Source organism: Oncorhynchus tshawytscha, linkage group LG10 (genome assembly GCF_018296145.1).
Source record: "Oncorhynchus tshawytscha isolate Ot180627B linkage group LG10, Otsh_v2.0, whole genome shotgun sequence".
Taxonomy (NCBI): domain Eukaryota; kingdom Metazoa; phylum Chordata; class Actinopteri; order Salmoniformes; family Salmonidae; genus Oncorhynchus; species Oncorhynchus tshawytscha.
The window spans coordinates 57,084,152-57,096,746 of NC_056438.1; the positions used below are offsets into that span (position 1 = coordinate 57,084,152).

The 12,595-nt window shown below is 40.4% G+C and overlaps 1 protein-coding gene across 1 annotated transcript; it reads right to left on the bottom strand.

Moving 5' to 3' along the window:
- Positions 1–2,499: 2,499 nt before the first annotated feature.
- On the bottom strand, positions 2,500–10,482 carry lg10h5orf22 (linkage group 10 C5orf22 homolog). Its single transcript, XM_024435641.2, has 9 exons — positions 10,281–10,482; positions 9,530–9,675; positions 9,126–9,275; positions 8,517–9,015; positions 8,268–8,330; positions 8,023–8,144; positions 4,725–4,791; positions 4,291–4,430; positions 2,500–3,770 (listed from the first exon to the last, which is right to left on the bottom strand). Exons 1-9 carry the CDS (start codon positions 10,347–10,349, stop codon positions 3,623–3,625), a joined length of 1,404 nt encoding a protein of 467 aa, XP_024291409.1. The 5' UTR covers positions 10,350–10,482; the 3' UTR covers positions 2,500–3,622.
- Between the last annotated feature and the right edge of the window lie 2,113 nt (positions 10,483–12,595).

Sequence of the window (12,595 nt, forward strand, 5' to 3'; positions counted from 1 at the left end):
TTATTTAACAACAGCTAACAGACTGCACAACATACATGAGAAAAAAAGGAAGTGGGTGTCAGTCAGAATTTTATTTAAAGGCACAAAACAATAATGCTCTTTAAAGTCAACCACAATACCCAACAGCCTTCAGGTGCATTAAAAAAAGGTTACATAACTTTAATATTTGGAGGTCGCTGACTCATCTCTGAAGGTTCTCACAGACCTGTTCTGTTAGGGATGCAACTCGTATTAGCTGTTCTAACACAGAAAAGTCTTGTTTACTCTGTTTGCAAAGGATGTTATAACAATTCACACGTTACAAATTTCTAGCACATCTTGGGTCTCACAACCCATTTGAGATCCCTTTCTTGCACATAACTACTTTTCATGTTCCACTGACTCCACTCTCCAGACAGTACACTTCTTTGCAGGCATCACTGGAGCGTATTCAATAGGTTGGTCAACCTAATTGATTTGGATGGTGAAGCCTTCCTGATCCCATCCATGGCAGCCAAGACATGCCAGTCAGATGGAAGGTGCCTTGGTTTGGGGCATCAGTAGGCTAAGCACGAAGGCCCATCTCAATGCTCGGTCCAACACCATCCTTTACAATGGGATAGCGGTCTGCATACAGGATACAGAACACTGGTCTGAGTCCCGTGGAGGGAGGCATCAAGGTTATGTCTGTGATGGACAATGACCCACTGGGCACACAAACAGTGTGAAGGAAGTATCAGAGTTGATATGGTGGAGAATAAGAATGTGGTTCACTCACTGTGTAGGTTCATTGCAATGGCTTAAGTTGTTGAAATGGTCTTGAATATGACTGCACACAAAATAATATCATAAATATATATAACCAAAAAAGTGTTAAACAAATATATTTTATATTTGAGATTCTTCAAAGTAGCCACCCTCTGCCTTGATGACAGCTTTGCACACTCTTGGCATTCTCTCAACCAGTTTCATGAGGTAGTCACCTGGAATGCATTTCAATTAATAGGTGTGCCTTGTTAAAAGTACATTTGAGGAATTTCTTTCCTTCTTAATGCATTTGAGCCAATCATTTGCATGTGACAAGGTAGGGGTGGTATACAGAAGATAGCCCTATTTGGTAAAAGACCAAGTCCATATTATGGCAAGAACAGCTCAAATAAGCAAAGAGAAATGACAGTCCATCATTACTTTAAGACATCAAGGTCAGTTAATCCAGAACATTTCAAGAACTTTGAAAGTTTTTTCAAGTGCAGTTGCAAAACTGCGGTATGATGAAACTGGGTCTCATGACGACCGCCACAGGAATGGAAGACCCAGAGTTACCTCTGCTGCAGAGGATAAGGTCATTAGAGTTACCAGCCTCAGAAATTGCAGCCCAAATAAATGCTTCACAGAGCTCAAGTAACAGACACATCTCAACATCAAATGTTCAGAGGAGACTGTGTGAATCAGGACTTCATGGTCAAATTTCTGCAAAGAAACCACTACTAAAGGATACCTATCAGAATAGGAGACTTGCTTGGACCAAGAAACACAAGCAATGGACATTAGACCGGTGGAAATCTGTCATTTGGTCTGATGAGTCCAAATTTGACATTTTTGGTTCCAACCGCTGTGTCTTTGTGAGACGCAGAGTATGTGAATGGATGATCACTGCATGTGTGGTTCCCACCGTGAAGCACGGGGAAGGAGGTGTGATGGTGCTTTGCTGGTGACACGGTCTGTGATTTATTGAGAATTCTAGGCACACTTAACCAGCATGGCTATGACAGTATTCTGCAGCGATATGCCATCCCATCTGGTTTGTGCTTAGTGGGACTAATATTTGTTCTTCAACAGGACAGTACGCTATTTGACCAAGGAGACCACAAGTTGGACCGCAGAGTGAAGGAAAAGCAGCCAACAAGTGCTCAGCATATGTGGGAACTCCTTCAAGTCTGAGGAAAAAGCATTCCAGGTGAAGCTGGTTGAGAGAATGCCAAGTGTGTGCAAAGCTGTCATCAAGGCAAAGTGTGGCTACTTTAAAGAATCTCAAATATTTTGATTTGTTAAACTTTTTTGGTTACTACATGATTCCATATGTGTTATTTCATAGTTGTCTTCATTATTATTCTACAATGTAGAAAATAGTAAAAATAAAGAAAAACCCTTGAATGAGTAGGTGTGTCCAAACTTTTGAATGGTACTGTATTAGGACTAAGTTGTGTCAATAGGGCTGCCTGCGTAAAAGCAGCCATTGGATCATCAAATAGCAGAGATTGTGCACACACAGAATGTTCTTGATGTGTGGAATAGGCTACATCATGCTGTGGTATAAATTATTTTTTAAATGGTGGGCTGCAATCCCCAAAATAAAATCATATGATTATGTTTGAGGTGCATCAATGTCCTCTTAATTGAGTCGGTGTGTGTTTCTGTTGTGAATTACCCCAGGCAATATGAAAGGCTGATTCCAATCCTCAGGATGCATGAAATCATACGCAAAGCTATGAATATTATAATTGGACAATTTGTCATGGGTGATTTTTTAATTTTTTATTTGATTTAAATGCACCAGCTCTGTTCAAAGTAACACAGGCAATATTAAAACAGGAAACAAAACAATCCCATTGAGTCTATAATAACCATGGAAAATGTAATAGATTACATTACAACAAATATGGCCTCCTCTGATGGGTATCTTTTATCTTTCTTTGGAAGACGTTCAAAATTAGAACAATATTATGGAGAGCATCTGTAAGAATTAAATGAGAATAACATTAAATTAAGTTTCATATATTCATGTACAACCATGAATAGGTATTCTTGTACACTCAAAATGACAGTGCTGTAGTTGGGACAAATTGTACTCTGCATTGACAGCCAAGGCATTAAAGTTTTGTAATAATATGTAATAGTCTTGACTGAGAGAATAATCTATTTATACATTTGTACAAACAGTGAGATGAAAATGTGAAAGTACTGAATAGAGTTGCTAAGCAACTGGCAATGGGAGCAAACAAACCGAAGTGGGTGGGGTAGGATAGGATCTAATCATACTCATTTGCTGCTTTGAAGTACAAAAAAACAAATAAAACAAATATTTAAAAAGAGTCCTCAGCACTTCCTCAGATTGTATTGAAGGGATGCATCTAGGGAAAAGATTTGCAAAATGAGCAAAGGGAAATAGATGTACACAAAATTAATATTAATTTAAATGAAAAATTCCTACAGATACAGTTGAACAATTTGCCAGTGCAATCACTGCATTTAGTGTAAAATGGCTCCATAGTCAAATTTTCACTTAGTGAATTATGCCTGCATATGAAATTGTCTGGACTGGGCAAGAAAGTATCAAACAAGTAATGGAACACAAATGATAAAAACTGTCCTCATTAAATTGTACAGTATCAGTAACAATGGTCAGGTGAATATAGATATGTTTGACACACCTGCCTACCTGAGGAAAAACTAAAATAACAGGAGCAGGTAGACATGCTATCTTGATTTTCAACCATTAATTCATACTTTAAACTTAAAGCCTTTCAAATAAACTAGTACATGTGTGTATCTTCAGGCTGAATCCTTACACTGACACCAGTGCATGATTTCTGAGTGAAAGTCAGTCATTTGATGGATGCATCACAAATGAGGATGATTTGTATCATGATGCCTTGGGCAGGTTGTCCTCTGGTTTCGTCTCGTACTCCTTATGGACATCCAACGAGCCATATAAAGACTCCAGAACGGCTAGTATCCTACTCTGGATGGAGTTTACCTGTTCAGTTGGGCAGTACTCATCCAGACTGGATCTGCCAAACAAAACACTGAATCAATCAGCTGTCAAATTGTCCAATAACACATTTGGAAATGTGGACAGTTTGCATAACACGATTGAACAGAATCTTGTAATTCAATCATTCAAAAACAATGTCATCCAGGCAAAGGTGATGCGTCATTATACTTTGTTAAATGGACTGTGTTTTGCATGAAAAACAACAACTTTGCTGAGAATACAATGACTAAGGTGTTTGTGTCAATTGACGTAAGATCTGCATTATTTGAAGATTAGATCAAATTTCTTAGTAGCAGAACAAACGTGTCTATATGCGTCAAGACTATGTTTTCACATCTTTGACATCCGCCTTTGCTAACAAACACTAACTGAATGAGTCAGTACTTCATGAACTTTCCATCTTGCAAATAAATGGATGGCTGTCAACAATAAACTGTTTGCTACATGTCCAATGTCCTTCAGCAAGCTACAAATCCCATTTTCTTTGAATAAGTAAAATGGCTGTTTTCCAGGGAGGGTGAGTGGCGCTGACGTACCTGGAGACAGTGACAAGGGTGGGCTTCGGCAGGGCCTCCAGGACGAGCTCCACTGCCAGGACCAGTCTCTCAACCTCCTCCTCACTACTGATGTGGTGGGGCAGCTCCGAGTAGTCACAGGTCAGCCCCGCCTGGTGCACCTTCATCATCATCATCATAACCATCACATAGGAAGGGAGAGAATGTCAGCCAACCACATAATGAAAGCCAGCTTTTTATCATCATGGTGCCTTTCAGAGTAAAAGGTTGGAAAGAGAGCAAAAAGAAAACCCTTTTAGCTGTTAAGGGGACAGGCTATATTAAATGATCTAATCAAACTGTTAATTAGTGCTACATTATGTTCTTCCTCATCTTATTTTCCTTCCCTGAAATTGAAATGTAGAAAAAAAACACACTAATGGTGATGACTCTGTCGGTGAAAAAAGCTGGTTTACCATTTCGTAGTCAGGGGCCTCGTTTCGACTCCGCAGGCTTCCCACCAGTTTGACCAAAGAGGTCATCCTAAAAACAGGAGAGAAAAAAAACCTTCAAAATAAGTTACCAATATTTTCCACCATAATCATCACCTCCAGGCAGAGCCCTACAGTACCACGCCTGTACAGTATCTCTCTATCTAAAATGATATCCTAATGTCAGCCTAATCTAATTCAGACTGTGTGAGAGGCAGACAGCAGAGAGGTAATCAACCCCAGAGGACAACTTGGATAAAAGGTATTATATCAGTTGTTCATGGGAAAGACACACTGCAGATATAGAGTAGGCCTAGATCTACAGTGCCTTCAGAAACTATTCATACCCTTTGACTTATACCACATTTTGTTGTGTTCCAGCCTGAATTTAAAAAATGTATCCAATTAATTGTTTTGCTCACCCATTTACACACAATACCCTATAAGGACAAAGTGTTTTGTTTAAATGTTTGCCAATTTATTGAAAATGAAGTACAGAAATATATCACTTCCATAAGTATTCACACTCCTGAGTCAATACGTTAGAATCACCTTTAGCAGAGATTACAGGTGTGAGTCTTTCTGGGCATGTCTCTAAGAGCTTTGCACACCCGGATTGTACATTATTTGCACATTATTCTTAAAATCAAGCTCTGTCAAGTTGGTTGTTGATCATTGCTAGACAGCCATTTCCAAGACTTCCCATAGATGTTCAAGACAATTTAAGTCAAAACAGTAACTAGGCCACTCAGGAACATTCAATGTCTTCTTGGTAAGCAACTCCAGTGTATATTTGGCCTCCACAGTTGTGTTCTGTGGGTGTCACAGAGTAGACTGATACCCCATTTCATTGCTTCACATTCCAACCTTGTTTAACATGATCTAGTCTAAATATGGCAAAATTCCACTAATTGTAACCTTCTGCATCACTTTCATTTTGAAGGCAAACTGCAAATCCCACTATTGTGCCTAATCCTTATTGTGTCTAGCTTCACAACACAAAACCCGGTCCGGTCGAGCCTCATTAGCCAGATGAAGCTAGCTGGCTGCTTATAAAATGAGCTTTGGGCAACAGGGTTAAGTAGCTGGCTAGCCATTTATTTTCATGAACTGAAGTTCAATTTCAATAGGAAGACAACAAGTGGCTACCTAGCTAATACTTACTCACAAGGATTCCTAAATCATTGTTAAGAATAATGAAAATGACTGCAGTTTCTACTGGTCATTGTTTTCAGACTGGTTGTATTGGTGCTAGCGAAGTAGGATAAAACTAGCTAGCTACCCCAGAAGTTGTGGTCGAACAAATAATGACATATTACTAAAGCAGTATTGTAAGCACATCGTTCGTGTCCGGTGTTTGCAGACTTTTTTTGTACAGCTTTGACAGTGCTACTGATAGTAGTGGTGGCGCTTGGCTTGCATGTGCAAATTCATCACACAACATTCTATACTAGAACTGTTATTTGACGTGTCAAATGACAAGCTTATTTAATGCGCCAAATTCGTTTTTGACACGTAAAGACCCAAACGGCGTTCCATATTATGTCGTAAAGCTAATAGCAGTGACGCTATTACTGTGGAACTCCGGTAGTGCAACATGTGTACCGGTGGTCGACCAGTCGGCGAAAGCCAACATCACCCATGACAGAAAACAGTCGATTGTCAAGGGCAATGAATTCCATCATCTTGGTGTTAATGGATTTCGTCTTTGAGTTGTCTCGCTGAAATTTTCTTACTCGTTCAAATGACTGCTTGATTTGTTGACTGCTTGATCCACACCGCAGACATTGTGGGTTAGGTTAGGAATGCTGTGTTGCACGTGTAATGCAACATTTTACGTGGCATCATCAGCTTTGACATCGGTTTTGCACGTCGGCGTTAAACTAGACATTGGGCCGATACCGATGTTGGCATATTTAGCTAATATTGGCCGATTCCGATATGTTCACCGATATATTGTGCTTACCTAATCACAACCCTACAGGAAAGGTGAGAAATCATCATGATCATGTTCCGGCCTCTATTAGAAAAGGGGACCGTCTTACACAGCTAAACCAAAAAGAAAGTTTTGGGATTTACAAGCTACAGGCCATTGAGTACCCCGGTTTAAATGAAGATAAGGATTTACAAACTACAGGCCATTGAGTACCCCGGTTTAAATGAAGATACGGATTTACAAGCTACAGGCCACTAAGTACCATGGTTTAAATTAAGATATGAATTTACAAGCTACAGGCCATTGAGTACCCCGGTTTAAATGAAGATAAGGATTTACAAACTACAGGCCACTAAGTACCCTGGTTTAAATGAAGATATGGATTTACAAGCTACAGGTCACTAAGTACCCTGGTTTAAATGAAGATATGGATTTCTCACCCTTCCTATAGGGTCGTGATGGGTCCATTTGCTGTCATCTAGTGGACATTTTGCTCCATTGCCCTCAGTTATGTTGTTGTCCATGTTGGCTGTGTTCTAGTGTACTATGGAATAGATGGCGCTTCTATTCTTGGCACTTTGCCCAGTCATATTTAAGGTTAGAACTACCTTTCTAGGCATTCTGATGCTGATCCATTACCTCTTCAAATCAGGGCTGATTGGAAAAAGCTGTTCAAAATCCTTTCTTTGTACTCCATGACGAAGGCCAAGCAGCCGAAATGCGTCGGAGTTTGTAAACTTTGTTTCCATTGAACATGCTATACAAATAAAGGCATTTCAATTAATTATATGAAGAGCGCCTTGGTCCTCCTTTCTTTTTGATTACCCCTTTTACCAAAGAACACCTTCAGTCTACCAAAATCTACTATTGTGTACCTTAGCAGCGCTTCCCTTCCTCAATTTTTTCTAGGGGTTGAATACTTATTGACTCAAGACATTTCAGCTTTTCATGTTTAATTCATGTGTAAAAATAATAATAATCTAAAAACATAATTCAACTTTGACATTATGGGGTATTGTATGTAGACCAGTGACAAAATCTCAATTTCATTTATTTTAAATTCAGGCTGTATCACAACAAAATGTGGGAAAAGTCAAGGGGTGTGAATACTTTCTCAAGGGACTATATGTGGGGAAATAATCATAAGTAGATCTCAATCTCATCTAATCTTTCTCCAGTACCAATTTTAAGCTGGCCAGTGCTGAGTGAAGGATTCTAAGGATAGAAGGGTTCTGAGGATTAGGGCTAGTTGGGCTGATGCAGAAATTACTGCCTGGCAGGTACAGAAGATTTACTCAGCAACGCCAGCCCAGATACCATAAGGAAGGTAGAGGGGATTTACCCTACCCAGGGTTGGCAGCCCAGCGCTTGACTGTCTCCTCACTATCATCCTCCACCAGGTCTGCAAATGCTGCCTCCAGATCCTCCAGCTGCCGGATACGTCTCTCCACACACTCTGTCAACTCCTCCTGAAAACAACACAACATGACACAGTTGTAGTGTACAGCAGGGGAGAAACACCACATGCTTCTGATACAGAGACACCTTCCGACACACATAACACCTTCAGAACAGACGGTATTTTCTCTCACCTCATCTGGGTCTTCTCTAGGTTTCCTGAAGCTGTATAGCTCCTGTAGAATATTGTACTCATCCTATGGTATACAGAGGGGGAAGTAAAACTGATGGCGTCAAATCATGAGATGAATGCCAAGGAAAAACCAACATGTCTAAACATCTTACAACACTTCTGCTGATTCTAAGTAAGATATCTGCAACATCTCAGCAGTATATGTTTTCTTGAGAAGGTTCAGCCTCTGGTAACCAATAATTGTCTTTACCTGTGTATACATCTCCTTGAAAGGATTCTTACAAGAGAAAAAATCAAGGTCGATGTCAAGTATGTATGGGTCAGTTTGTTTGATAACGGAGAGAAGGCTGTTCACAGCGTAGGTCATTGAACCCTCATCCTTGTCAGTCTTCAAACAAGGCTTTTTGAGTGGTTCCTTTTCCTCTTCTCTGTTGTTGCCATTGCTGCTGCTCCCTGATGTTATACTGCCACCTGGTGGCTGAACACTGTCAGTACAGCTACTAGAGCTGCTTTCAGACTTGGAAACTGAAGCAGATGGTTGAGCATCATTCAAATCCCCAGCTCCCTTGTTCTCTATCCTGGGTCTTTTGGCAGAGCTCTTCTCAATGTCCCTTCCCATGTCTTCCCTCTGGCAACACGCCACAGGGTTCACTAAGACAACACTCAGTCCCAGAGGTTTAGGATTCTCCAGCTGATCCTGAGGAACATACAGGCCGTCACTTAAAAAGTAATCGTCCTTACTTGTAACTCTGAAACAAAATCAAACAAAGTACAAATAAGAAATGTATTTGGGTCAAACCATACCTCCCTGTATAAGAAATCCAGAAAATCAGGAAGTGATTGGCTAACAATTAATTACCTGATGGTGGTTGTGGAGGAGTCTTTTCCCACAGAAAAGGTGTGCTCGCCTTCCTTGATCTGCTGTGCCCAGTAGGGATGGAGCCATGCCACGTGAGACACATGCCCAGCATATACCATGGGCATGATCCAGTTCTCAATGCTCAGCTCACTGAAAAAAAAATAACAATACATGATCAGCGAGTGAATGCATGTAATGTATTTGCTAATACTGGTCATGTCATGCCCTATTAAGTTAGTGAAATTGAATGAATGTTAGTCTGTGCTGTAGGCTACCTGAAGAGGTAACTTAGCAAACAAAGATTTCAAGGATATATAAAATGTGGGATGATGGCATGTCCGTGTCCATACAGTATGTTTACCGGTACAGTACAGGCCAGTCTCCCTGTTCATCAGTAATCCCACCTGAGCAAGGAGTCCTTGTCAAACACAGTATCTGCAGGCATATTGACAGGTATGAGGAGGTCTGGGTGGGAATCCAGATGGACCATCTTGATGTTCTTCAGCGGCAAGTGCCTTGATGCTATAGCCCGATATATAGGACTTACCACCTGAGGGACACAATTCAAGCAGATAAAAGATAGATACATTCTCAAAATTCATTAAAACAATGTGTATATGTCAAGCAGGACTGTGTGTGTGTGTGTGTGGGGGGATCAGTGGTACCTATCTATATCTAGCCCAGGGTCCTGGACTGGGTGTGCAGGCTTCTTGTTCCAGCACTAAGCTAACGTTACCTTTCAGATAATCAACAAAAATCATGATTTCCAGTCTGGATAACAAAGTATTGCATTTGATGTGTTGGTGTTGGTGCTGGACTGGAACAAAAACCTGGTTGTTCAAAACCAGAAAGGAGACCTAATCTGGTTACAATTATAGAGTAAGCATGCATATGAGTCCTTAGTAAAGTAGCTAGCTAACATTAGCTTGCCAGCTAGCTAAGCAAATGTAATGTGATCTCTTAGCCAGCTAAGGAATTTGCTATTTTCAGAAAGTGAGGTAGCATCGCAGATCGCCATTGTAGAGACATTCAAATGGGTAATACATTGTATTTTTTTTCAGTGTGCAACTAGCTAGCAAGATAACGTTAGATATTACAAAAATGTAGCTAACTCTAGCTAACTAAATATAGCTACTGCTAGCTAAATGTTCTTACATCACAGTGATCTTCTACGATCCATACGGGCAAATCTGCATAAATCCTTTTCGATGGCGGACAATTCATTGTTCAGTCCGATGTTGTTTTTACTTGTGAACTAGGTAAATTTCAAATAATCTCTGAAATATTAGCTAGGAAGACTCAGGTTTGCATGCGACACCTGTCCGAAAACAAAACCCAAACACGACCGCCTCTCTCTCATATGTCTGACTTTCTATTGGCTGGTATTTGAAAGCCAGCTTGTGATTGGTGTGATAGTGTCCACCGTCTCTTTTACACCGACTGGAAACACGGTCGAATAGCTGGAGCATATGTCATGCATTAAAATGGTCGTTTTTATATTTTACTCTCGATTTGTAACTCATGAAAAACGGTTGTAGGAGCCTTTAGTCAGCCTACAGTACTGGTAGTCTACTATCAGAAAGACTTAAATATATTTGGTACAATTCTGCCCTCTATTGGTCAGTACAAAAAGTGAGGGTCAACTTTCAGCTGATGTCTTCAACTTTAGATTTTGTACTCGTAAGGTTTGGATCTTTTCTCTACATTGATCCTCAAAACAACTTGATCTACATCATGGTTAGAGATCAGAGAGACAGCAGCCCTGCCCGCTCTGATGGAGCCGTTTTCCTGCTTGCTTTGATGCCAACATGTATCTTGTATCATCTGCCTCAGAATGATTGATTTGGCTTCATATTGCCTACAGTAGTTAAGTGTACTGCAACAATGTCACTGCAAGCCTATTCCCATGTCCATTTCGATAAAGAATGTTGTAATTGCACAGATCCCTCTTGGCTTTGAAACAAATGGGTTGTGCTCTCTGCTCTGATAAATGTCGCCTTATTTCAAATCAAATAGTATTTGTCAAATGCGCCGAATACAACAGGTGTAGTGAAATGCTTACTTACAAGCCCCTAACCAACAGTGCAGTTTTAAGAAAACACCCCAAAAAAGTAAGAGATAAAAGTAACAAATATTTAACGAGAAGCAGTAAATTATCAATAGCGAGACTATATACAGGGGGTACCGGTAGAGAGTCAATATGCGGGGGCACCGGTGTCGAGGTAATTGAGGTAATATGTACATGTAGGTAGAGTTATTAAAGTGACTATGCATAGATAATAACAGGGTAGCAGCAGCGTAGAAGAAGGGGGGGGGGGCAAAGCAAATAGTTTGGGTAGGCATTTCATTAGATGTTCAGGAGTCTTATGGCTTGGGGGCAGAAGCTGTTTAGAAGCCTCTTGGACCTAGACTTGGCACTCCGGTATCAATTACTTACATAAAAAAACAATACAGATAGACATATTATGCCTGCATGGTATCCCTGTAGGCTAAATACCTCAGGAAGGGTTTCAAATCTCACTTCAAATCTCTCCAACTGTTGCTGATAGCCAGCAGAAACCTTTAGCACATTTGCAATTGGATTGACTTGTGTCAACCTTTTCTGCTAATGGATTGACTTGTATGAACCTTTTTTGAAATGGAGACAACTCAGAAGAGCAGAGATACATGAGGAGAGTGCCAATTCAAAAACTTCCATGACAGTATAGTTTTTTGAATTGGCACTCTGCTCATTTTATTCCTACTCTTGACTGTAAGGACTGAGTAAGACTGGTGAGGTGTGTTATTTTCTTGTCCTTTGAGCAGTATATCTCCTGCACGTTACTCATCTCTCCAGCTCTCACACACTGCCTGTCAAAGAGGTGGCTGGCTCAGAGTTCAAATCAGATTCCTCAAGTCTGGGAGTTTCAAAGCTCTACCCCAAGTTTAAGGTGCTGCAGAGTAATCTTTTGTTGAATTATTCCTCATATTATATGCCTTTCACACCCTCTGAGTCTGTAACTGTTTGAAAAGTCCACCAGAAGGTGAGACAAGAAGATGGTAGAGAGAAACTTTGATACAGCGTTATTCATCTATACTGTAAGCGTCCCACAGTGCTCTATGCCTCATCAGTTTGGAATGGCAGAGAAATATCTCTGTGTTCCTCAGGACACATTGACCACTCTCATTTTGGAATATTAGTTTAGGTTTTGGCGGGGCCTTGTTAAATAAATCATACCTGTCTGATGGATTTCTATGTTCTTCACCAAGGATCTGTCTCTTTTTGCCCATCATAATGTTCCCTCTTCACCCTCTCTCACTGTGCAGTGTGCAACTTACTGTATTCTACTCTGTATGCTATGTTTGTTTGATTTAGATCTCCCTCTCTCGCTCTCTCTCTCTGTCTCTCTAGCGCTCTTTCATTTTCTTAAATGGGTTTATATATAAACAAGTTTCAACCCCTTTCTTGCTGCCTCGTCTCATATCAGTGA